General features: G+C 44.2%; 1 protein-coding gene across 3 annotated transcripts in view; it reads right to left on the reverse strand.

Moving 5' to 3' along the window:
- LOC137341248 (putative uncharacterized protein MYH16) overlaps positions 1 to 26,790 on the reverse strand; it is a 314,830-nt gene that overhangs the window by 67,097 nt on the left and 220,943 nt on the right. For all 3 annotated transcript variants that reach the window (XM_068004337.1, XM_068004334.1, XM_068004335.1), the window contains one exon: positions 25,205 to 25,401. In XM_068004337.1, the coding sequence (XP_067860438.1) occupies positions 25,205 to 25,401 (197 nt within the window). The remainder of the gene's footprint in view (positions 1 to 25,204; positions 25,402 to 26,790) is intronic.

Consider the following 26,790-nt stretch of genomic DNA (forward strand, 5'->3'; position numbering starts at 1 on the left):
AGGACATAGTTGGGTTGGAGGATGGACAGATGCTGTTCAATGTAGAAAAATGGGAAGTAATACATTTTGGAAATTAAAATAGAGAAAGGAAATACGCGTTAAATGGTTTGGATTTTAATAGGAGCAAAGGAGCAGAGGGATCTTAATGACAGGTCATTAAAGGTGGCAGCACAAATAGATAAGGCCGTAAAAAGGCAAACGGAATTCTTGGTTTTGTATCCAGAAGTACAGAATACAAAAGCAAGCGGGTGACGTTGAACTTAGTTGAACTTGTACAAGACCTTAATTGAACTGCAGTTGCGGTGCTGCGCAGAGTTTTAGAGTCCCCATTATGTGAAGGATACAGAAGCAATGGAAAAAGGTGCAGTATAGATTCACTAGGACGTTACCATTGATGAAAGGTTACGGTTATGAAGAGAGAAATGAGAAATTAGGGCTTTTTTCACTCGGCCCAAGAAGATCAAGGGTTGTCTGAAAGAATATTGAGAGGGTTATAAGGTAAATAGTGATAGATTACAGAGGGTTATAATAAGGTAAATAGTGATAGATTACAGAGGGTTATAATAAGGTAAATAGTGATAGATTACAGAGGGTTATAATAAGGTAAATAGTGATAGATTACAGAGGGTTATAATAAGGTAAATAGTGATAGATTACAGAGGGTTATAATAAGGTAAATAGTGATAGATTACAGAGGGTTATAATAAGGTAAATAGTGATAGATTACAGAGGGTTATAATAAGGTAAATAGTGATAGATTACAGAGGGTTATAATAAGGTAAATAGTGATAGATTGTTTCCTTTAGTCGGCAAGTCAGTAACACGAGGGCATAAATTTAAGATAATCACAAAAAGATTTAAAGGGAAAGTTAATAAAAATCTCCACATGGAGCATGATTAGAATTTCTGCCCCGAACCACTGTTGAAGCAGAGTCCATAAATTCTTTTAATAGGGAATTAGATAGTTGCTTGAAAAAGAGCAATATTAAAAGGTCTCGGGAGACAGCAGGACTTTGGGAGTAGACTAGCTAGTTCACGCAGAGCAAAACATTAGCACAGACTTAATGGGATCAATGGCCAGCTTATTTGCGTGTAACATTCTATGATTCAAATCACAACTTCAAACGTTGCATACATTGCAACATTGATGTATGGTTGCGTGTAAGTGAGTGAGTAGGGGGACAAGGTTTGATGAGAACAGTATGTACTAGCCATGAGCTCGGGGGAAGCTCTGGCTTCACCTTGATAGTCTCATAGTCAATGACATCCAGCATGGCTTCCTCAATAGAAGTCAAGGGTTTGCAATATCTGGGTTCTCTTCCAGTCCAGTTGTGTTCATTTTTAAAATTCTGTTTTGTCCTGAAAGTAAATAAGTAGTCTTCAGATGTTGCAAGTAAATGTGATCAACCTGCTCATCTTGTGTATCAATAAATTAACATGCAACATACGGGCTTTTTTTAAAAAAAAGGCTTAAGGGTGCAGTCAGGCTTTTAAACAGAGAGCTGTGAAAGGTTTAGGGAGGCTGAGAAAGTCAGAAATGCTGAAGACTTCATGTTTAAGTCAAGCAAGATGACCCACTGATGTGGGGAAGTGTGGCAGTTTCCTTATTTTGTATCATGATGTATGGTTGCGTGTAAGTGAGGGTGAGAAGGTTGATTCTCAAACAAGCGTACTGAGCTTGAATAAAGGAGACTATGATGGTATGAGAGCGGAATTGATTAAAGTGGACTGGGAAAATAGATTAAAGGGTAAGACGGTACATGAGCAGTGGTGTTCATTTAGGGAGTTATTTTACAACTTTCAAAATAAATATATTCCACTGAGGAAAAAAGGGTGTAAAAGAAATGACAGCCACCCGTGGCTAAGTAAAGAAATCAAGGATAGTATCCGACTAAAAACAAGGACATATAAGGTAGCCAAACTTAGTGGGAGGATAGAAGATTGGGAATTCTTCAAAAGACAGCAAAAAGTAACTAAAGGATTGATTAAGAAAGGGAAGTTAGATTATGAAAAGAAATTAGCAAAAAATATAAAAACAGATAGCAAGAGTTTCTATAGTTATATAAAAAGAAAAAGGGTGGCTAAGGCAAACATAGGTCCCTTAGAGGATGAGACCGGGAAATTAATGGTGGGAAACATGGAGATGGCAAAAATGCTGAACAAATATTTTGTTTCAGTCTTTACAGTAGAGGACACTAAGAATATCCCAACACTGGACAAACAGGGGACTCTCGGGGGGGAGGAGCTAAATACGATTAAAATCACTCAGGAGATGGTACTCAGTAAAATAATGGGACTCAAGGCGGATAAATCCCCTGGACCTGATGGCTTCCATCCTAGGGTCTTGAGGGAAGTGGCAGTAGGGATTGTGGATGCTTTGGTGATAGTTTTCCAAAATTCCCTGGACTCAGGAGAGGTCCCGGCAGATTGGAAAACTGCTAATGTAACACCGTTATTTAAAAAGGGTAGTAGGCAGAAGGCTGGAAATTATAGGCCAGTTAGCTTAACATCTGTGGTGGGTAAAATTTTGGAGTCTATTATTAAGGAGACAGTAACGGAACATTTAGATAAGCATAATTTAATAGGACAAAGTCAGCATGGCTTCATGAAGGGGAAGTCATGTCTGACAAATTTGCTTGAGTTCTTCGAGGATATAACGTATAGGGTGGATAAAGGGGAACCAGTGGACGTAGTGTATTTAGACTTCCAGAAGGCATTCGACAAGGTGCCACATGAAAGATTATTACTTAAGATAAAAAATCACGGGATTGGGGGTAATATTCTGGCATGGGTGGAGGATTGGTTATCAAACAGGAAGCAGAGAGTTGGGATAAATGGTTCATTTTCGGACTGGCAACCAGTAACCAGTGGTGTTCCACAGGGGTCGGTGCTGGGTCCCCAACTCTTTACAATCTATATTAACGATTTGGAGGAGGGGACCGAGTGCAACATATCAAAATTTGCAGATGATACAAAGATGGGAGGGAAAGTAGAGAGTGAGGAGGACATAAAAAACCTGCAAGGGGATATAGACAGGCTGGGTGAGTGGGCGGAGATTTGGCAGATGCAATATAATATTGGAAAATGTGAGGTTATGCACTTTGGCAGGAAAAATCAGAGAGCAAGTTATTTTCTTAATGGCGAGAGACTGGAAAGTACTGCAGTACAAAGGGATCTGGGGGTCCTAGTGCAAGAAAATCAAAAAGTTGGTATGCAGGTGCAGCAGGTGATCAAGAAAGCCAACGGAATGTTGGCTTTTATTGCTAGGGGGATAGAATATAAAAACAGGGAGGTATTGCTGCAGTTATATAAGGTATTGGTGAGACCGCACCTGGAATACTGCATACAGTTTTGGTCTCCATACTTAAGAAAAGACATACTTGCTCTCGAGGCAGTACAAAGAAGGTTCACTCGGTTAATCCCGGGGATGAGGGGGCGCACATATGAGGAGAGGTTGAGTAGATTGGGACTCTACTCATTGGAGTTCAGAAGAATGAGAGGCGATCTTATTGAAACATATAAGATTGTGAGGGGTCTTGATCGGGTGGATGCAGTAAGGATGTTCCCAAAGATGGGTGAAACTAGAACTAGGGGGCATAATCTTAGAATAAGGGGCTGCTCTTTCAAAACTGAGATGAGGAGAAACTTCTTCACTCAGAGGGTGGTAGGTCTGTGGAATATGCTGCCCCAGGAAGCTGTGGAAGCTACATCATTAGATAAATTTAAAACAGAAATAGACAGTTTCCTCGAAGTAAAGGGAATTAGGGGTTATGGGGAGCGGGCAGGAAATTGGACATGAAGCTGAGTTCGGATCGGTCAATGCCCTGTGGGTGGCGGAGAGGGCCCAGGGGCTATGTGGCCGGGTCCTGCTCCGACTTCTTGTGTTCTTTAGATTTGTGGTTGGGATCAGATCAGCCATGATCTTATTAAATGGCGGAGCAGGCTCGAGGGGCCGATTGGCCTACTCCTGCTCCAATTTCTTATGTTCTTATGTTCTTATGTTCTTATGTACTGACTGAACTTTGTGAATCTGATCATAATTATTGCTCTATATGTTCATGGTGAAATAAAACAATTTGTATCAAGCCTCACCTCACCAATTGTTAACTCGGTCTGTCTTTGGAAATATTGAAGAATAACATGTGCAAAAGACGTGAACATTCAGGGAGTATTAATGTTACACCCCATTCCCAGCCCCTCCCCCCCCCCCCCCCCCCGGCAGGTTATGTTACCATGCAAGTAGATATAGGGCAGTGTGAGTCAACCCCCATAAAAGATGCTCAGACTGCTTATGGGAACAAATGACACCACTGAACCTGAGAAGGTATCTACAGCAGGACAGAATTTGGAACAGTGCCCTCCAGAATCCAAGAGGACAAGACTCCTTTCACTGATGTCCTGCAGCACCAGTTAGGGCCAGTATCATTAAATCATTAGAGGAACTTTCTGGCACAAACCCCTTCCCTCTGTCTCAGCTCAGAATGCTGTAGTTTAGACGAGTGAATTAAGTTGACCTCAGCTGTTGAACTCATGACTAGGCTTCATTAAGCGGCACTCTGTCTGGCCGGGGGCTCACAAGGAATATACAAGGTATACAAGTCCTGAATATTGGGAGGAAACACTCATTTGAGTGTAGTCATGGAAACTGATTGGTGCAGGATCAGAAATCCCTAGGTTAGTATCTCTTTTCAGGGAAGAGGAATTACTATGCTGAAGTAGCTAACAACCATCTTATATTAAATTCCTAGAACAGCCCCATCTGGTGTATAGCCTGTAACTAGGGTTGCTAACTCAGGTTGGACGTATTCCTGGAGGTTTCAACACATGAACTCCCGCCTCCAACCGCCCCACCCAGTCAAACAGCTTCCCCCCCCCCCACCACCCACCCCCCATTTCCAATATTTTTTATAACTAATAAAGAAAAGTGTTCAAAGAAAATTTAAAAATCATACCATTTTTTTAATGCCCTTTTGATTTTTTTCCTCCTGGGTTGCTTGCAGCAGTGTCCAGGAGATTAATATTTAATTCATGGAAATTCCAGGGCAATTCTGGTGGGTTGGCAACCCTCCTGTAACTATTTATATACATTGCACTAGTCTTAGCACCAGATGGGAAGCAATGCCTGAGGCAGCAAAGGCCCTTGTAAGTAAAGTTTTCTAGTTTGGAAATACAGCCTCAAGCATTTTTTTTGTGGGCCCCGGTAACTCAATGTGTCCCACACATTCTTCAGGATACTTGTGTTATTATGAACAAAATTAATACTGGACTATGCCAGCGATATCACACTATCTCCTACTCTATTTATTTCTATCCCAGGACCGTAAAACTATCGAACTCTAAACCTCCCTCAGTCTTCCCTTCCTTCTTCCTACAATCTGCGCTCTTTTAACAATCAAACTTGGCATCGTCTGACCGTTACTCTTGGGTCTTGGCCCTTCACTGTTCTCAGTAAGAAAAATGGTGCAGCACAACTTAATAATCGTCAATTAAATATTCAAAATGGATTCCCCTCCCCCCCCTCCATTAAATATCTGAAGATTGAAATATTTTGTTAGATCTGTTAACATTTGATTTTCTACAAGCTTATTAAAGTGGAAAATGGAAGTCTCTCTTTAATCAGCTTTGTCAAACCTTGAAGGATTTTTTTCTTGAGGTTTTCTAGCAGTTCAGTAAAATAATTGAATTAAGTGCATGCATTAACCCTGCTGATGGAAAACGTTTTCATTCGAGATGTCTATAAATGGTAGTCTTAAAAATGGCATGATTGCTACATGTGGAAATGTTAATCTAGAACATAGTTTATCTCAATTTGTCAAACATAGCACCAGGATTTTGGAGTCTTTAAAATTAAAGCCAGCAGGAACCCAGCAGTTAAGTGTCTGAGAAACATCTAGCCCATTATACATTATCAGTAACCTGTTCATCTGCTGCTATTCTCAATAATTTGAGGATGCTGAGTGCACTGTCAAGGGAATCGTCTCGAGAGGGTTAGTTAGCCAGATAGTGTGAGGGTCAGGAACTAAAATGCACACTTGAATGCTAGAGTATTCTGGTTTATATTAACGCATTTCTACTAATGTTAAGTCTGCTTCTGCACTCAGTAGAGGCTCAGTAACTGTTCCAAGCCGCTTGCCCCATTTATATTGTCAGCGCTCGTAGTTTTAACAAAACAAAGAATGCCCGAATGACAAATCCTCTTTTTAGAACTGCTAGCAGTTGAGGGTAAATTTTGTGCATTGCAAGAAGACGCCTCACAGACAGCCAGCTCATATGGTAATTATGGGTGCACTGGAGGGGGTGCAGCACAGATTCACTAGAATGATGCCGGGGCTAAAAGGGTTAAATTATGAGGAGAGTTGCATAGACTAGGCTTGTATTCCCTTGAGCTCCTTGGGATGTTTTACTATGTTATAAGGTGCTACATAAATGCAAGTTGTTGTTGTTGAGTATAGAAGATTAAGGGGTGATCTAATTGAGGTGTTTAAGATGATTAAAGGATTTGAAAGGGTAGCTAGAGAGAAACTATTTCCTCTGGCGGGGGTGTCCAGAATAAGGGGGTATAACCTTAAAATTAAAGCTAGGACGTTCAGGAACCACTTCTTCAAAAAAGGGTAGTGCAAATCTGGAACTCTCTCCCCCAAAAAGCTGGGGTCAATTGAAAATTTCAAAGCTGAAATTGATAGATTGTTGTTAGGCAAGGATATTAAGGGTTACGGAACCAAAGGCGGTAAATGGAGTTGAGATAGAGATCAGCCATGATCTAATTGAATGGTAGAATAGGCTCGAGGGGCTGAATGTCCTACTCCTGTTCCTATGTTCCTTCCTATGTTCCACAGCCTGCGATCCATTGAAATTAATGGCAGTGTGGGAACTGGCAAACTTTTCTTGATAAAGTACTGTCAACGAATTTACTGTTAGGCACTTGGGCCACTGACAGGTTTACTAATTCGGTAAGAGTCTCTTTCTGTTTTGACATGTTTTTACGTGTCAGAGATTACCTTGATAACATTTATGACATCAGTATGTTGACTGTATTCACCAAAATGATTACCAGAGCTTAAAAGGTTAAATTATGAGGACAGGTTGCATTTACGTGGGTTATATTCCCTTGGGTTTAGAAGGTTGAGGGGTGATATAATTAAGGTGTTTCAAATTATAAAAGGTTTAATAGGGTAGATACAGATAAGCTATTTCCCCTGGTGGGGGAATCCAGAACAAGGGAGCATAAACTTAAAATAAGAGCCAGGTCATTCAGGAAGAAATCAGGAAGCACTTATTCACACAAAGGGCAGTGGAGGTGTGGAATTCTCTCCCCCTAAAGACCGTGGATGCTGGGTCAATTCTCTGTAAGACCCAAGGCTTGACTGGCTGGAAAACTGTTAAGTCTGGCTTCCACCAATGAAAACCCAGTTTTTGAAACCGACTACCACCTCTAAAATGGGACAAGGTGGAATAAAAAAAGGTAAATTAAAGGTTTTAAAGTTACTTTTGAAAACAGAAAAAGGTTAAGATAGATAGATTCTGGTAAGTTTGATCGAAGAAGAGCACAATTCAAGTTTAAATAACAAAAATTGGAAGGAGGCTGGGGAAGAAGAACATATTGGAAACAAGATAATAAGGTGAACTATAATATAAGACAGAACGCTTTTCACTCAAATATGAATGTTGGTTCTTCTTTATCTGGCTCACTAATTCTTCCAATACAATTAACCATGAGATAATCAGCACCCCATGCTTAAAAAGACTATTGAAGTGCTTAATATTTCTTATTTGCATTTGAAGTAGTAGCACTCATGCCTGAGTCAGAAAGTTGTGAGTTCAAGTCCCGTTGTAGGACTTGAGCACACATGTTGGGCTGACACTTCAGTACCATAATGAAGAAAGCTGCATTGCTAGGTGTGCTGTACTTCGGAAGAGAAATAATTAGAAGATGCAACATGGAAACAACCATTCGGCCCATCCAATCCTTGTTGGTGTTTACCCTCCACGCAAGCAAATAGCTCTAATTACATTTACCCACCCTGTTCCCATAGCCTATCAATCCCTTTTCCTTCATCCACCTATCCAATCTAATCTTGAATGTTGACATAGTTTCTGCCTCAGCCACTAATCCTGGAAGTGAATTCCACAGCCTCACAACCCTCTGTGTAAAGATGTTTCTCTGGCCCTCTGTTCTAAATCTCTTATATTTAATCTTGTGTCTATGACCCCTCGTTCTTGACCCCCTAAACTACTGGAAACAGTTTGCTTACATCTACCCTGTCCCATCTTTTCATAATTTTAAACACTTCTATCATATTGCCCCATAATCCATTTTGTTCTAATGAGAAAAGACAGTTTTTCAGTCTTTCTTCGTATTTATATTTCCACTTACCAGGCAGCATCCTGGCGAATCTGTGGTGTACTCTCTCCTATAGCGTGCAACCCAAACTACACACGATACTGAGGTCTTGTTAAGATATTATATAAACATATCATTACCCTCTTGGCTTTTATATTTCATACCTTTCAAAATACAACCAAGAATTCCATTAGCTTTTTCTACAGTTTTATCAACCTGAGGTGCTGCCATTAATGTCCTGTGAACCTGTGCCTCTAAAATCCCTCTGCTCTTCCACAGCAGCGAGCCTACTTCCATTTAGGGTATAATTACTGCTATTGTTTGTTTCACCAAAATGCCTCCCCTCACACTTACTGACACTGAATTCCATTTGCCACTTTTTATCCTATTTTCCCCATCTTATCAGCTTTGCAGCTTCCTTTGATCTTCTAAAGAATTAACAATACCTCCTATCTCAGTATCTACAAATTTCAACACCTTTCCCTCTAGCCCTATATCCCAAATCGTTGATATAACACAGTGAACATAAGTGGCCCCAGAAGTGAACCCTGTGGGAGCCCATTTCCCACTTCTAACAACTCTGAAAACTGTGCTTAACTCATACTCTGGGTTTTTTCCACTTCTAACCAACTTTTAACCAGTTTGCTATTCTCCCCCTAATTCTAGGGATCTCTCATGTGGTACCTACTCCCTAAAGTTGAGTACTGTACATGCATTGCAATTCCTCATCTACCATGTATGTTATTACCTCAAAGAATTCTATGAGGCTTGTCAAGAACAAAGGCGCTAAAACTTCCCCTACCACAAATGTTGAGCTAACTGGCCTGTAATTATCTGGATTAGCTCTGTCTCGCTTTTTAAAAATGGGTGGAAATGTTAAACTAAGGCTGTGTTCCAATAGATCCCATTGGCACTATTCAAAGGAGAGTGTGGAGTTCTTCCAGCGTGCTAGCTAACATTGCTCCCTCAATCAATACCACCAGAAGCACATTGACTGGTCATTCATCTCATTTGCTGTTTGTGGGACCTTACTATGTGCAAACTGACTGCTGCATTTATCTACATAACAGTGAATGCACTTCAAGAAGTAGTTCAGTGGATGTGAAGCGCTTGGGGATGTCTTGAGAAATCTGATAGAAGCTATATAAATGTAAGTTCTTTCTTGAAAATTGTGCTTTAGGAGTTTATTTTTGTCACTTTATTTAAGGAGCGAGCTTTTGGCTCAGTGGGAGCATTCCTACTTCTGCACCCTGCTCCAGACAATCCCAGCGAGTGCAGCCCGGAGCTCTGGCTCTGAATTCTGTGTTGACATCCAGTGGGATACTCGTGTCCGGTGGGTGTGAGTAGCCCCTGCTCTTATCGTATGGTTTGTGGGAGCCCAGAAAACTCTTCCGCTATATTGGACTAAACAACCTATCCACTGGTATAAAGATGGTTACAGCCATGGAAGGAGCGTCCCAGCCTGTCAGACTGCTAAATTGGCCTGTGAATCTTCACACTATTCTCCAATGGAAGAGTGTGAAGATATGAAAACAACAAGAACTTTTAATTAAGACAAATAATAAGACTACTGACATTTGAGCAGCTGCAGCACATAATCTAGGCTGACACTTGAGTACAGTGCTGCATTGTCGGAAGAGCTGTCTTTCAGACGAGACAGTAAACTGAGGCCCCGTCTGCCTGTTCTGTTCTATAAAAGATCCCACGGCACTTTTCAAAGAAGAGCAGAGGAGTTCTCTCAGTATCCTGGCCAACAATTATCCCTCAACCAACACCACCACAAAGACAGATTAACTGGTCATTCAGCTCAGTGCTGTTTGTTGAATCATGCTGTGTGCCAATTGACTGCTGTGTGAGTAGATATCAAAATAATTCATTGGCTGTGTGTGCTTCAGAACATCTTGAGGATGTGAAACATGCTAGATAAGTGTAAATTTTTTCTTTGATGAAAATAAAACACAGTGTGTTGTCTTGCAGCTCAAAAGCTCAGGTACTGCACAAGGGAAAGAATTACAAAATAAAGAACTTAGGAAATCCAAAAAATGTAAGTCACAGCTCTACTTAAGCGATGGTATCCGGGTCTTGACTGACATTCCAGCTTATCTAACCTCCATGCCTGTTTTGTAAATTCTTTACCAGGTACCAGATGGAGCTCTTCCTGCCCCTGGGAAGATAGGGAAGGGGGTGGAAGAGAGAGAAAATAAAAACTGGCAGAGCCCATCTTGGCTCCGCAGAAGTGTTATGTTTATCTATAGAAACATCTGGGGCCTGACAACTGCATGTTCCTGACTAAAGGACCAAAGCCAAGACAGGAAATTAGGGGAAAGGATGTTAAGAAAACAAGGTTGGCCAAAGCAATTCGTTAATGCGGCTCCTCACTGGCATATCCTCTGGAAAATGTTATCTTAACACCACCACATTCTCTCTTTGTGAGCGGCTCAGTGACTTCACTTTAAACATTTCCTGCTCTCAATATGACAGCACTGGTGTTATCTGCAGAAAATGCTGGAGAAGCTCAGCAAGTCAGGCAGCATCTGTGGAGAAAGAAACAGAGTTAACGTTTCAGGTCGAAGACCTTTCGTGACGAAAGGTCTTCGACCTGAAACGTTAACTCTGTTTCTTTCTCCACGGATGCTACCTGACTTGCTCAGCTTTCCTTCCATTTTCTGTTTTTATTTCAGATTTCCAGCATCCGCAGTATTTTGCTTTTGGACTGGTATTATCGAGTTCATTAACTCGTATTTCTAGCTTTGCAACATAAGAACTGGAGCAAGCCATTCAGCCCCTCGAGCCTGTTCCGCCATGCAATTAGATCATGGCTGACCTGTATCTTACCTCTGTCCACCAGCCTGTGATTGAATGGTCCACATCTTTTATTGAAAACAGGAATAAGAAAAAGGTAGTCTGTAAATGGCTTTCTCTTCAATTTTTTTCTAAACTGAAAAGAGTCTTCACTAGAAAAGGCCACATCAATAAAAAGTGAAAATGAAACAGTGGGACCATTAAAAGATCTAAAACATGACCTGATATCAGCTAACAAAGAGATAGTGGGGCGAAATTGGCCCATGTAATGCCCGTTTTGTAGGCGCTACGCAGACACCTAAGTCCCGAAAATGGCGTCCGAGATGCGCGCGCACACTTCCGACGTGAAGTGCGCAGGACGCCATCTTGGTAAAGGGGTTTGTGCGTGCGCACCTAACGACCGCCGGCAGCATGTAGAGTAGGGAGATTATGACGCGAATCAGTGTGCAACGCTGATTTGAAGCAGCCAGTGAAATTTTGGAATTCCTCCAGCTAACCTCGCACAGCTGAACAGGACTTAAACGGCATGAAGAATCCCCACCAGCGCTATTTAAAGGGGTCATGAAGTACTTACAGGTTAGTGACTGGATTATTTCTTCTGGCTGCTGGAGTAATTGTATGTGTTTTTGGATGGTTCCTATACTTGGCTAAATTTCAATATTCTATAGAGAGTGGTCTGGCTGGTCTTAGAGTTGAAAAAAGTTGCTTCCAGACATGGGTGGCCTGCAAGGGCTTCCCCTGGGAATTGAACATGACTGGGAGAATGAAGAGAGGCCACGCAGAGCAGGACAAGCTGCTAGAAGAGATTGGAAGAGGAGGAGGAGCAGGGCATTCAGCAGGAGGCCATATCCCAGGACGGTCTTCAGGGACCAATTCTCTTACCTCAACTTCAGCGGTGGCCAGTGCATCAGATGTCTGCGGTTCACTAAAGAGGTCGTGACTGAAATTTGTCAACTGCTGCAGCCACAGAGCAGGGTAAGAGCAGCATTGCCTGTGGGCTGTCAAGGTAACCATGGCGCTTACTTTTTTACAGCTCTGGCTCCTTTCAGGCTGCTGCTGGAGATGTAAGCAACATCTCGCAGTTTGCAGTGCACTGCTGTACATGGGAGGTCACGGAGGCTCTGTATGCACTGAGAAGCAGATTCATCTCATTCCCTCTTGCCAGAGACAAGCAGGAGGAGCGAGCACAAGAGTTTGCTCGCACTGCAGGCTTTCCAAGATGTCATTGACTGCACGCATATTGCCATGCATGCTCCACATCTGAACTCAGCCATATTCATGAACAGAAAGGGATTCCATTCCCTCAACATGCAGCTGATGTGCGACCACATGCAGCGCATCATACAGATGAATGCCTGCTATCCTGGCGGCAGTCATGATTTCTTCACCCTGCAACAGTCCTCTGTTCCACCTATATTTCAACCAGCATGGCAAGTCAAAGGCTGGCTTCTGGGCGACAAGGGGTATCCCCTCATAAAATGGCCCATGACTCTGATTAGGAAGGCACGCACACGTGCACAGCAGGCATACAATGAGAGCCATGCTGCCACACGGAATATCATCAAGCACACCATAGGTGTCCTCAAGCAACACTTCCACTGCCTGGACCGCTCTGGAGGAGCCCTGCAGTACTCAGCTGAGCGGGTATCAAGATTTGTCATTGTACGCTGCATGCTGCACAACCTCGCCATTATGAGGGAACAGCCCTTGCCACCGCCAATCTGGCGAGAAACTGAGCCAGAGGAAGAGGAGGAAGAGGCGGAGGCGGAGGCGGAGGAGGAAGAGATGGAGGAGGATGTAGAGAAAGTGCAGCAGGAAGTAGAGGAAGAAGCAGGGATGCTACAATGTGGACAGGCCCTGTCTGCCAGTGCTCTGCGTGATCAGTTGATTAATGAGTGATACCAGTAATCTCAATGACACCTCCCCATTCACCAACAGTCCTACACTCCTTACCTTTCCTCTCTCACATGACCATCAAATCATCCTCATTATGATTACATATTGCTTCCTGCCTCAGCTCATCGCAGAAATAAAATCCAATACCAAATGCAAATTCAAATCCACACTTATACATGAACACATGTAATAATGCAAACAAAATGAGAATATTCATCCTTGTGCATTCCCTTAGTTCCTTCTTTCATGTGCCTTTGCCTTTCCTAGTGCTCCTACGAGGTGCATCTCCAGTGGCTGGAGCATGGGTGGTAGAAGGCTGCTGACCTTCAATTGAGGAGAGTGCAGATGGCCTTGGAGGACGACCTCGAGCAGCTCTGGGCTGAAAGGGCTCGGCTCCAGACTGCACCATCTCGGCCTGGGCTGCAGCAGTCTGGGCTGGCTGGCTGACAGGCAGGAAACTGCAAGGATACTGGTGGAATGGCAGAGGTGGGAGTAGGAATGCTGTCGTCCGGAGAGAGGACAGCAGGTTCGTCTTCTATGGCGCCACTGCCATTCTCCCGGGGTGACACCTCAGCAATACTGTTGATCTGCTGGAGAACAGATTGCTGGACTGCTGTGATGCTCTGGAAGCCCCTTTCAACAGTGGTACCCAGAGTCATGATAGCAGCAGTGAGAACTTCCAAGGCAGCAGTCTGACCTTGGATGGCAGATGTTTGTGCAGAATGGAAGCTGTGACATCGATCATCAGACGCTGCATCATGGTGGGTTCCACAGGTGTGCTGATGGAAGAGACGACCCATTCCATGTGGGATAGGATGGGCTACAAGCTCTGCGCAAAGCCCTGTGCTAAGCTGGTGCTGGACTCCTCCATGTTCCTTGACATTGTGTGCAGGATTTCCAGTGCACCAAGCCTTTGGTTCTGTATGCCCATCTGCCATCTTCTGTAGCCTGGCCCATCGAAGTCCTCATCTGACTTCTCTGCAGCAGAACTAGTTTGCAACCTCGCCCGCTTGCAAGCTGGCACCTGTGGTATCCGTTCCCCCCACCCCGGCTCCTGCGCATTTGTGCCCGATGTCTCACCACGTGCAATACCCTCCTCTATCCTAGCCTCTAAACTACGCGCAGTATCAGTCTCGGAGCTGGTGATTGCGAGTGTAAGATTGAGTGACGGTGTCTCTTCACCATCACTGTCATTTTCCTCTGCCTCCTCTGACTGGGCAGGTTCCAGCTCTTGGGTATCTGAAATGACAAAGGGACACGGGTTGAGTTGTGGTGAGGGGGGAGGAGAAAGTAAAAAGTGCGTGCTGACACCATCTGCAGCACGTGAGTCAGAAAACGTTGTGGGATGAGGGAGAAGTGGGAAGAGAGAAGGAGGATTAGGTATAGAGAGACCCTCATCATCGATACCTCCAGCACCGCCAGTGGCCACGGCTTCAGCGATGGCCCTTCCAATGATGGCCAGCACTGTCTCCTCCATGGGAGTTAGGACATGTAGACGTGCTTGTCCTCCTCCAGTTCTTTCTTGCTGCCGACTGTTATGCACCACCTTCTCCTGTAAGATAAAGGGAAGTGTGTCAGTCAGTGTCCTGCAAGATGTTTGGGTGATGTGGCTGTAATGGTTGAATAGCTGCCAGTGTGTGTGACCTGTGAGTTGTGGGTGTGCGGCCTGCAACAGTGGTATCATGTGAGGGCGAGATGAAGCATCTGATTTGAACGGTTGAGTACTGATTGAAAGTGATTTTTGGTAGATGGGTGATGGGGGGTGTAGTGCATTGAGTAGTGGATGAGGCTAGTGGAGCAGTTGATAGGGTGTGCCACTTGAAACTTGAACTCACTCACCTTGACAGCTCATGTTAAATCATTGAACTTCTCCCTGAACTGCATCCATGTTCTTGGCGCTATGCTCCTGGCATTGACCTCGAGGTCCATCATTTCCTTAAAGAACTCCAACAAATTTGTTGGGCATGACCACCCTCCATAAATCCATGCTGACTCTCTCTTACCGGCCCATACCAATCTAGGTGTTTCATTATATCCTCTACAGGCTACACCTGGAGTACTGTGTGCAATTCTGGTGGCCATATCACAGCAAGGATATCCAGGCTATGAAGGGAGTGCAGAAAAGGGGTGGACAGAGAAGTGACAGCATTTGACTTATGAGAAGAGGTTGAAGAACCTGGGAATGTTTACTCTGAAGAAGAGAAGACTCAAGGGAGATATTATTGAAGAATTCAAGATCCTGAACGGAACAGACAAATTGAACCTGATAATATACGCAAGATTGTCACAAACTCTATAACCCTAAACATTCACTCCCTTCACCACCGGCACACTGTGGCTGCAGTGTGTACCATCCACAGGATGCACTGCAGCAACTCAACAAGGCTTGTTCTACAGCACCTCCCAAACCCACGACCTCTACCACCTAGAAGGACAAGGGCAGCAGGCACATGGGAACAACACCACCTGCAAGTTCCCCTCCAAGTCACACACCATCCCGACTTGGAAATATATCGCCGTTCCTTCATTGTCGCTGGGTCAAAATCCTGGAACTCCCTACCTAACAGCACTGTGGGAGAATCTTCACTACATGGACTGCAGCGGTTCAAGAAGGCGGCTCACCACCACCTTCTCAAGAGCAATTAGGGATGGGCAATAAATGCAAGCCTTACCAGTGACGCCCACATCCCATGAATGATTAAAAAAACCAGGGGACACGGGCTCAAGCTTAGAACAGGGAAGGTGCACAGACCGTTTAGAATTAACTGTTTTCTACAACAGGCGATAAACATGTGGAACAGACTATCTAGGGAGGCAGATAGTGTGGACAAATTTTCAAATGGATGGATATTCGAGGGAATGGGCAATTGAGTGATAAGACCAACCAGGTGGACTGCAGTGTTTCTTTTCCGGTCCTGTACTCACCCATGCTTGTATGTCATTCTTGTGTTGCCATTTATTATTGATCCTGTGTTCCTTTTTTATTAGTATTGGGGGTCTCCTGATGTGGTATCCCCTACATATCCAAAGTAATTTATCCTTTTAACAAATGAGGCTGAATGTAGGCCCCTATTGTGCACAGAGCCTCTGCTTCATGTTGTACATCTTACCCAAGACTGAAGTACTAAACGTACTGGAGGGATGTACTGATCAAAAGGATATATCTTTTGCGCTCAACACATTATGTTCCTTTTGGGATAAATCTACTAGAAAAATAAAAATATCATCCAAAACTATAAATGTCTGCATTGTAAAATGTGGTGCGATTTGAAGGAAAAAAGATGTACAATGCATGTGCAAAAATGTCCTTTGAGAGGATTTCTCCAGTATGTTGTGGAAGGCAGCCAAGTTTTGTTCTGCATTTTTCTTTGATCATGAAAACCAGAACAATCTGCGAGATGTCTGATCCTAACAACTGACAGTCAGCACAATCGACTGCTTTGATCTCAGGAGATGCCTTAGTGATACACACAGTATAATCTGAAAGACATGACTAAGAGCAGATGGTGTAATGGAATAATCAGCTGAGCCACAACTGTGCTCAAGGAAGCTCTCAGGGCTTGTTCTGACTGCAGTTCATGGGGGAATGGCATTAGGAATATTCTGATCGCCATCAATGAAAACTGCCATCTCAATGCCATTCTTAAAGGAGGAGAGAAAGGTGTTTAGGGAGAGAATTCCAGTGAGTAGACCTAGGACCATTGAGGGAGTTAGCAGTGGCACTGTGTGAAAACATGAATAAAGTAATCTCTTAAAACTCCATTCTTCAAGGAACTGCTGTGTTTCCAACAAGTATTCTTGATCATCAACGCATCTGGCATTCATTCCTGAGGATGTACCTGGAAGGGTTTTATTCATTAAATCTGTATTGGGATGTTTGGAAATGATTCAGGGCAAAGAATCATACAATTTTGGGCCAATTTGGTTGTATTTTTTGTGGTCATTATTTTGCACTTTCCAGCCTTCTGTTTTCTCCAGTTTTCCTGCACTAGGCCATGCCATCCATTAGCTAAGAAGGAAGGGAGAGGAAAAGAACTGGCCTGTCCTGGCAGCTGCCCTCAGGAGGAATAGAAGGAGGATGTACCTAGGGACAAGGTTATTGATTTTGATTTGGCAGTGGCCTGGGGAAGGATGATGTCATGGGGATGAAGCTGTGATGGGGAACTTTGGGACTTTCTTTTTTAACGTGTTAACAATTTTAGGATATATAGTGGGTGCATGAGGGACTGTCACTGTGGTTGTATGTAATTGAACTAATCAGAAAGACACTACGAGGATAGCTCAGACTGTTTACAATTTTTGCTTCCTGTTTGACCTCGAGCTGAATTTCTGACCATATCCTCCCTATGACAAAGACCGCCTACTTTCACTTCCAATACATTTCCTGCCTCTACACCACCCCATTTTCCACTGACACCCTCATACATGCTTTTGTATGCTCCAGACTCGAATACTCCATTGCTCTCCTTACCAGCCTCCCATTGTCCATTCTCCATAAACCCTAGCTCATCCAAATCTCTGATCTCTTATCCTGCATCAAGTCCCACTCACCCATCACTCCCATTCAGACTGACCTAGACTGGCTCCAGGCCCCCATTGCTTCGAATTTAAAATTCTCGTCCTTGTCTTTAAATCCATCCATGGTCTCACCCTCCCTATCTCTGTAACCTCCTCCAGCCCTACAACGCCTCCCCCGCTGAACTCTCTGTTCCTCTGACTTCAGTGTCCGCCCTCCTTTCACCCCAACAGTTCCGACCATGCCATCAGCTGCCTAGGTCCCACTCTCAGGAATTACCTCACTAAACACCTTCCTCTCCTCTTTCTAAGATCTTGCTTAAAATCCACATCTTTGACCAAACTTTTTGTCACCGCTCCTAATCTCTCCTTCTTTAGCTTGGCGTTTATTTTTCTCATGCCTCTGTGAAGAGCCTTGGAACATTTTTCTATGTTAAAGGTGCTATACAATGCCAGTTGTTGTTGTTGGTGGTGATTCTGGGACTTGACTGGACCCTGGTAATGTGGTTCAGGAAGCTGATAGGTTGAAAAGACAGGTTTAAGGGACATTTGTGAGATCTGGTTGGTTAAGTTTCTGGTAAGGGGTTGGTTGAAGGAACAGTGATATCTGATTTTGTGATTTGATTGGTGAAAGACAAGGGCCTTAAAGACACGACACTTCACTCACAGGCACAAGGCTTTTAAAAATATGCGTGTTTAAGTGTACATTTTATTTTATTTTTTCCCAACTGGGAACTGGACTGAGACTGCCCAAACTCACTTAATTTGCATACAATCCAGACAGAAAGCTCCTAAAGAACAGAGTCTTATTTTTTTGGTAAACCAGAGATACAAAAGGCAGCTTCATGTACTCAGACTGAATTTGGTGCATGTTAAACTTATCATAAATGTGCGATATATTAAAAGTCTAATGTGAGGTGTACACGATGCTTTAAATGTGCCCGTAGCTTAACAAAATGTCACATATTTTGGCTGAAATTTCCAATCAAAAAGTACTTTAAGACTTACTTCACTTTCTCTGAGCACACCCCTCACAAAATTCTTTCTAAATCCCAGGTCTATATGCTAACTTTGATCTCTCTGAACTTCTATGTAGAACATGTACTGAACAGATATACTTAACTTATCCTTCATCCTGGAACTCTCTGTGAGCAATGCCACAGCAGGTCTACTAGTGCTATTAAAAAAGTAGAAACAAGCTGGGAAACACACAATATAATCTTAAGGCCCTGGTGGCTGTATCAAAAATGAAAATCAACAAAAACCTCGAGACTCTGTCCAAACTGTGTAACACACGCTGTCATTCTCTAAGGTATTTAATTCTTTCAGATTTGATTTTGTTAGTGACATAAAGTTAATGTTTAGGAATAAAATGATCTCAAATCCTCTGTTCCCATTTCTGTAAATTTGATAGATTTTCATTGGCAAAAATGACTTCAAATGATCCACAGATCATCACGTGGTTTAAGGAGATGCCATTAGTTAAATCAGCGAACATAGTGTTTGAGGTTTCTTTAAATGTTTTTCTGTTAATTTTAATCAAATGGTTAACTGTGTCTGGAAGAAAGCTTAGCAAAGGATGCAGTTATTAGCATCTGACCCAAGAAGGTCAGCTCTATATAAAGCAGTAAATCTCACACTAATCCTTAGCAATTAATAGTTCAGACTAAATGCCTCCCCATTTCTGATCTCCTATTATCCTAGTGGCACTTTGAGTTTTCACCAATTGTAATAACTCGTGAGGTGGCTTAGGTGTAGATGAACTGCACACGTGGCATTGATTGATAAACTTCCGCCTCAGACACAGTTTATTGTCAAATTAAATATCACCACTTCATTGTATAGAACATAACCGTGAGAAATGGCAGCTCTTAAAAGCACAGCCTACTTCTCTGCCAGTGGTCCAACACCATCAACTCCAGTCAACTTTTTAAACAGAAGACTGGGTAGCTAAGTCTTTTTTAACCCAACAACATCTATGCATCTCAATACTTAATGCATCAATTTGTCATCTAATAATAAAAGGCCCAGATTTAATCCTATGTAGCTCTGTTGAAATATAACTCTTCAGCCTAAGCAACATTCTAATACTAAAGGCCCATGCACCATATGCACGTCTCTTGAAAGTTTCTTAGATCTCCAAGTTGTCAGTACAGCAGTCAACCTTACAATCATAACTTTAATCAAACCTCCTTTGATGTACACCTATGCAGAGTTCAAATGTACATTTATTTTAATTTTCTTGGCAATTTGGGTAAGGATTTATATTTTAGAGACATTAATTCATGGCATGAAGCTCTTTGAGGTGTTTCCATGTGAAAGTCACCATATAAATTCAAGTATATCATTATATATTGAGGGGACATTAAATCAGAATTTCCTGTACTGCTTTACGTGCTAAAAACTTTTCTATAAACCCATTAAAACTATCGTTAGAGCAATCTTTCCCCCATATTTAGCTAAAACTCTTATCGCATCAATGGAGCAGCACAAAGCTCAATAAGATTAACCGCTGATAAATTGCACTACTTTGCTGAAAACACAGGAATTTGTGACCATCAGGTTTCGGTGTATATTTTATAATGTTCTACTGCAAACTGATAGGAAACCAAAAATAATCAATGAGTGGCCTTAACACTGTTGTTCTCCAGCTCTTAAATGACAACTTGTCATCACATTATGATTCTTAGGGTTCAAATGCTGCCGTTTCTTGCTGTGCCACCTCAGGATATATGGGCCACAGCGTCAAGATGACACTCGAATCAAAAGTTGCATTGGAATCTAAGATTTAATTAATTAAGACTATCTTATCCACTGATCATCAATTTGAATGGGTTAAATGCCCCCGACATGTGTTCCAAAAGATTAACATTGAGTACTGACTGCATAAATAAAATTCTTAAAGCTTCAGTGATCATTACAAAACTGAGTTTATTCATCTGTTCTTCCCTCAACATTTCTAGATACACTGGCCCTGATATTAGAGTGGAGGTGAGATGGCAGCGGGGGAGGGGGGCGAGTGACTGGGAGCGTGGGTAACCCACCCAATAAAAAATGTCAGTTTTGCATGCGATCGTGAGTCAATTAGTGCCACTTAATGTGGCTTCCGAGTTTGCCGTCTGAAAGCTGACCAGCAGGTGGACTGCACACCCGCATCACAGGCTGTCAGGTGGAAGAGCTCTATTTAAAGGGGCAGTCCTCCAATGGCTTTTCCCGGAGCAAACACCCAAACACCACAATGGAGCAGCACAGGGGCAAGGCTGCTCCAAGATTCAGCGATGCCTCACTCCAGGTGCTACTAGATGGGGTGAGGAAGAGGAGGGATCTGTTTTACCCGGCAGACGGGAGAAAGTGGCCTGCCTCTGCCACCAAGAAGGCCTGGCTCGGAGGAGGTCACCAGCAGCAGCAACATCTCCCGCACCTGGATCCAGTGCAGGAAACGCTTCATTGACCTAACTAGGTCAGCCAAAGTGAGTACACTTACTGATTCTCCTGCATTCCGTCTTCCACATCACCGCCCCCACCCCCCAACTCATCCTGCACTGCCATCACTACTCGATCACATCACTCCTCACACCCACTTAAGGCTCATCCTCAACTTACCTGCACTTCCTCAGCTCTTCCTCAGCTCCCCATTACTCACCCCACCACTACCACTCAACCTCATATAATGTCATGACTCTGTCTCATACTCACCCTCTAATGCATCTCTTTCATGGTCAGCCGCACCCAAACCAATGCATTCATCGGTTGGCCACGTCACCATCACTCACTCATGCAGCTGTACTTTCTCCCCTTATAGAAGAGAGCTCAGATTGCACGAGAGAGGGCGAGGACCGTAGGGGGGCCGCAACAAATCGTCATCCTCACAGAGGCAGAGCAGGAGGCGCCGGAGCTGAGCCGAACCCTCGAGTGCCTGTCCATCAGGGATGCCGAGACTGGCACCTGACAAACATCTGGTGACATAACTTTAACATTCATCACACACAATATGAATTGATGTTAACATGCCTTGCCACCTTCAGCATCTCAGTATGTTCATCACAACATGACACATCTGTGATGATGCTTGATATTGCCTTCTGTTCTCTTACAGGGACTTCAGCGATTGCTGAGACGGCAGAGGGCGATTCCTCAGAGGACCTGCTGGCCTCTGAGGGTGCACCGTCACATCATAGTGAGCCAACCACCAGCGCAGATACTCACACCTCAGTGGGTCCTAGTAGTCAGTTAGTTGGGTTGGCACCTGGTGAGTTACCACACATGTGAGCATGAGCAAACACTGGTGGCAGAGGCAGCTGCAGAGAGTCTGCATTGGTGGGAGCACTCCTCTCCAGGCTCTGCTCAGCTGGACGCAGATGCTAAACCCTGGGGGCCAACCTTTAAAAGGAGAATGATCGAGGGGGAGCAGCACATTTGTGAGGTGCTGGAACAGGTGCCACACGTACTCTCCACAATCGCGCAGAGGATGGAGGAGTCCAATTCCTGCATGAGTGGAATGGTGGCACAGGTACAGGAGGGAATCTCTGAGATAGTGTCGCAGGGATGTGAGCAACTCTCTGAGTTACTGTCATGGGCAAGTGCGGGAATGTCTGCAATGGAGAGAAGGCTTGAGCTTCAAGCACGGCTCACAAATGAGTCCATTCAGGCCCTGACAACGGCAGGCAGATATACTAGCACTGGCCTTACAAGGCTTCACACATGTCCTCCAAACTGTTGTCCAGCAGAGTGGTAGGAGTAATGTGGGCCTGGCCCAGGGGAGGGGTGATGGCGAAAGGGGACATGGAAGTTTGGACGACACTCAAAGCGCTCCCACGTCTCACCCTTTGCCCCCCCCTCAACCAGTACCCGTAATGCTGCCTCCTCCCCAGGTGGCCGAGTCTGCCCCTGCACAGGTGCAGGTGGAGCAGTCTTTGGAGGGGCCCTCGTGGGCTCCAAAACCCAGACGCCGTAGGCCTAAAGCATCTAAGCAGTCAGGGCATGAACAAGAGCAACCTGCCACTACCTCTGCTGCAGCCACAACGGATGCACCACATAGAAGTAATCGGAAGAAAAAGGCGAAGGTTTTGTGAGCACGAAGGGGATGCACAAGGGTGTTTGACAGTTGGTCATGTTTTTCATTTATATTAGCTTCTTGTTCAACTCACATTAAATATTATGACTGTCACCACTATTGCCATGTCTTGGCCATTCTTGACTGGCTTTTGTGATAGGGCCCTTTCATGAGGTTCACCATGAACCATGACACTTGATGCCACCCGTTGGGTCCCTTTGCAGTGGGTGTATGTATTGTTGCAGGACTGTTTTGTGCAGGGAGGGTTGGGGGGTTGCTGGTGTGGGCGCTGCTCTTTCCAGGTGGTGTGGCGACTGGACTCTTCACACTTTCTGATGTTAGGAGAACCGTTCACATATCAGTGACTCCCTGGCCTCACGAGCAGCCAGGTGAGCCGCTGCTCTGCTCATGGGTTCCTCCTGCTCCACCTCCTCCTCCTCCACCTCCGCCTCCTCAAGGTGGATGGCAGATGTGGATGGGGCCTCCTCAAGCAGCACCCCTCTCTGTTGTGCCACGTTGTGCCGGGCACAACACACTACTATAATGTGTCCCACTCTGTCTGGTGCGTATTGAAACGTTCCACCAGAACGATCAAGGCGGCTAAATCGCATCTTGAGCAGCCCTATAGCATGCTCAATTGTAGACCTTGTGCCAATGTGGCTGTCATTATATCGACGCTGTTGCTCAGTGGTGGTGTCATGAGCCACGTGTGCAGGGGGTATCCCTTGATCCCGAGGAGCCAGCCCTTAAGGGTGTTCGGTGCGTGGAAGAGGGGCGGGATGTTGGATTCCCTCAGAATGAAGGAATCATGGCAGCTGCCAGGGAATCTGGCGCACACGTGAAGGACTCTTTTGCGGTGGTCACAGATGAGCTGAACGTTAATGGAGTGGTACCCCTTTCTGTTGATGAACAGTCCTGGTTCGTGTGGAGGTGCTCGTATTGCTAAAAGGGAAGCCAGCCACAGAGTGGAATCCGACCTCCCTCTCCGTCTGGCTGAGGTCGTCCATGGGGAAGTTGACGTACTGCGAGGCCCTGCGAAACAAGCCGTTGGTGACCTGCCTGATGCACTTGTGTGCAGATGACCGAGAGACCTCGGCCATGTTCCCGGTGGAACCCTGGAATGATCCGGAGGCGAAGAAGTTGAGGGCAGTGGTGACTTTGACACCGACAGGTAAGGAAATGCTGCTCGGCCCAACTGGGAGCAGCTCGGCATGAAGGAGGCTGCAGATGTCTGCAGCTACCTGGAGACTGACTCTGAGCCTCCGTATGCACTGCTTCTCAGAGAGGTCCACGAAGCTGAGTCTCGGTCTGTAGACCCTGTGGCTAGGGTAGTGCCTCCTGAGACGTCACTCTCTCTGTTGTTGCCATCTGTACTCTTGTGCAGGTGCCTGTGGCGCAGCACTGTGTTGTGGAGCTCCAAGTGGCGGAGGTGGACGCCATGCTTGGCGAGGCTGGTGATGTTGCTCGTCCTCAAGATGTAGTGATTAATACAGCCATGGCGCCCCCCAATCCTGACGGTGTGAGTTTGACAGCGTCCGCAAAGTCGTTAAATATGTTTGAACAGAAGAATTTTGAGTGGAAAGTAAGAATTTTCAGTGAAAACACAAAGATCTTGCAGCCAAAATTTTGTCTGAAAGAACTGAGTGCCCTGCTGCAATAAGTGACCTTTTCTCCCCGACAAGCATTTGAATCTCCCACTGGCTGCTGGCTGAAACACATCTGTTACAACATGGAGTGTTTCCCACAGCACGGGAAACACGCTGAGGATGCTTCGAAATTGCATTCCTGCCTCAAAGTGGAGAAAATTATGTAGTTCAACTAATAAAACTATCTCAACAACATTGTAAAGTATCAGCCCGCCGGCTTTAATTGCTGGTGGGACTTCCGTATTCGGGAGGCGCGCGCGCACCCAGATACGTCAGTGGGGAACCCGGAAGTCTGCGGGTTGGAGCCAGGTTCCGAACCCGATCGGGATTTCCTCAATTTTCGGAGTCCCCCTGCCCCCAACGCACCCGCAATTTCCGAGGAAAATTGAGCCCACCATTTCGGAGTTAGTTCTCCAAATACCCAAGCTGTCCCATGATCATGAACTTAGTATAACACAAAAATCTAAGTCTTAAAAGACACTACTTATAAAGTCACTGTGGGAAAAATGGATTCCTCTGTTAAAAAATACCAATAATAATCATTCTTGGATTTCCTCCAGTTCAAAAGGTGTTAGTTAGACTGCATTTGTGATATATAGCTCCAATAAATCTATTAGCATCTGTCCTGGTGGGCAGAAATGGCAGCAAAAGATGATAAGCTATTTAAAACAATGCAAATGGTGCACATTTTAAGATATAGCTAGGTGAATCCTGCAAGAAAACAATGCTTTCGTGAGCACCAGATTATAGGAACTGAACAGTTGAGATGGACAATTTTGAGACAAGTTTGTTTTTTTTCCAAACAAGGAGATTGTTGTCAATAACGGTGTTGTTAAGGACACATTTAATTTTACTGATTGTCTTTTATTACTCTATGCCACAAGATAATGTAAAATCTGCCCCTTAGGCTAAGCTCCTTTCAGGGTTCTGATAACAAAGCACATTGCTTACTTGGCCTCTTCGAGTTCGTCGGTTCTCTGAATAGCGTCAGTTTCATAGCGTGTCCGCCAGTGGGTGACCTCACTGTTTAGTTTGGAAATGAGCCTCTGCAGTTCAGATTTACTCTCCTGCTCCTCCTCAATTTGCTCCTTTAGTAGCTCATTGTCATGCTTGACACTTGAGAGACTTATAGCCATTGTGCTCTTCAACTGAAACAATGAGAAACAATATTAAGATCAAATACTTGCACAAAGAAGGTGTACATTATATTTTCACAATGCACTGTGGGTTCGACTTTTACAATCACAAATAACTCTAATGTGTAGCTTTTGAAGATAATGCATAAGTGTGAGAATGATATAGTTTAGTAATGATTTAGGCTCCACCGTATTAGCCACAATAGAATACAAACACTGATTAAATAACTTTGATTACTTGAAGGAAATGATTTGTTGATGTTTAAAAAAATGTTGGAATCAAAAAGGAACACGATAGCATAATCAGAGCTTGTAGCAAATTCAGGACAGAAATTCTAAGGCTTCGCTACCAGCTAGAACATAGGTCGGACCATAGGGCTACAATACTGTAGCCCCAATTCTGTGCTTTGTGTTCATGTCCAGCAAGGATCTATGCTAGCAGCAGAGCAGAGCCTTGCAATTTCTATCCTTTTAAGTATGAGTTCCATTGTCTCCACCTGGTAGGTCCAATCCTCAACTCTTTTACCTCTAACCTCTTCAGCTGCTTAGTAAAGTACATTGGAATGCAATCCTTTCATTTGTGGGAACTGGATTTAAACTTGGACCAGGCACACGGAATAAAAGTTTGTCTCTCTGAAGACTTTAATACATTGTTATTAAAAAGAAACGAGTCGTAACCAACATGACATTTGGCTCCAATTTGCTGCAATAAACATTGCGGTAAAGTTCAGACTTTGGTGCTCTCGATGCTTCAGGCACTGGATCACACATTGAGAATTTCAGACTGCACTCCTTCGCCCCCCCCATTATTTTCCATCCATTAAAATTAATGATGGTAAATAATGGGGGGTTCATGCCTGAATTCCTGATACACATTCCTAGCATGTGAAGCACTGCACCAGAGTGCTAAAAATTAACATTTACCCCAACGTGTCTTAAATCAAAGGGCTTTCTAAATATCAGCAGCAGACAACATAATTCTGACTTTGCTTTTGCATCACTATGAACCACAGCATTTAAATTTAACCTTGTCGCGCCGATTTAATGGGCCTAAAATGGGCGCAATGATAAGCAATGTAGCAGGGCAGAAGCCTACGTCAGCACAGGCATTCAGGCCACTGCTAAATTGGTCGGGCCGTTTTTAAACCGGCCCTGTTTTTTTGTTATTCATTCATGGGATGTGGGCGTCGCTGGTGAGGCCAGCATTTATTGCCCATCCCTAATTGCCCTTGAGAAGGTGGTGGTGAGCCGCCTTCTTGAACCGCTGCAGTCCGTGTGGTGAAGGTTCTCCCACAGTGCTGTTAGGAAGGGAGTTCCAGGATTTTGACCCAGCGACGATGAAGGAACGGCGATATATTTCCAAGTCGGGATGGTGTGTGACTTGGAAGGGAACGTGCAGGT

Source organism: Heptranchias perlo, chromosome 23 (assembly GCF_035084215.1).
Source record: "Heptranchias perlo isolate sHepPer1 chromosome 23, sHepPer1.hap1, whole genome shotgun sequence".
Classification (NCBI taxonomy): domain Eukaryota; kingdom Metazoa; phylum Chordata; class Chondrichthyes; order Hexanchiformes; family Hexanchidae; genus Heptranchias; species Heptranchias perlo.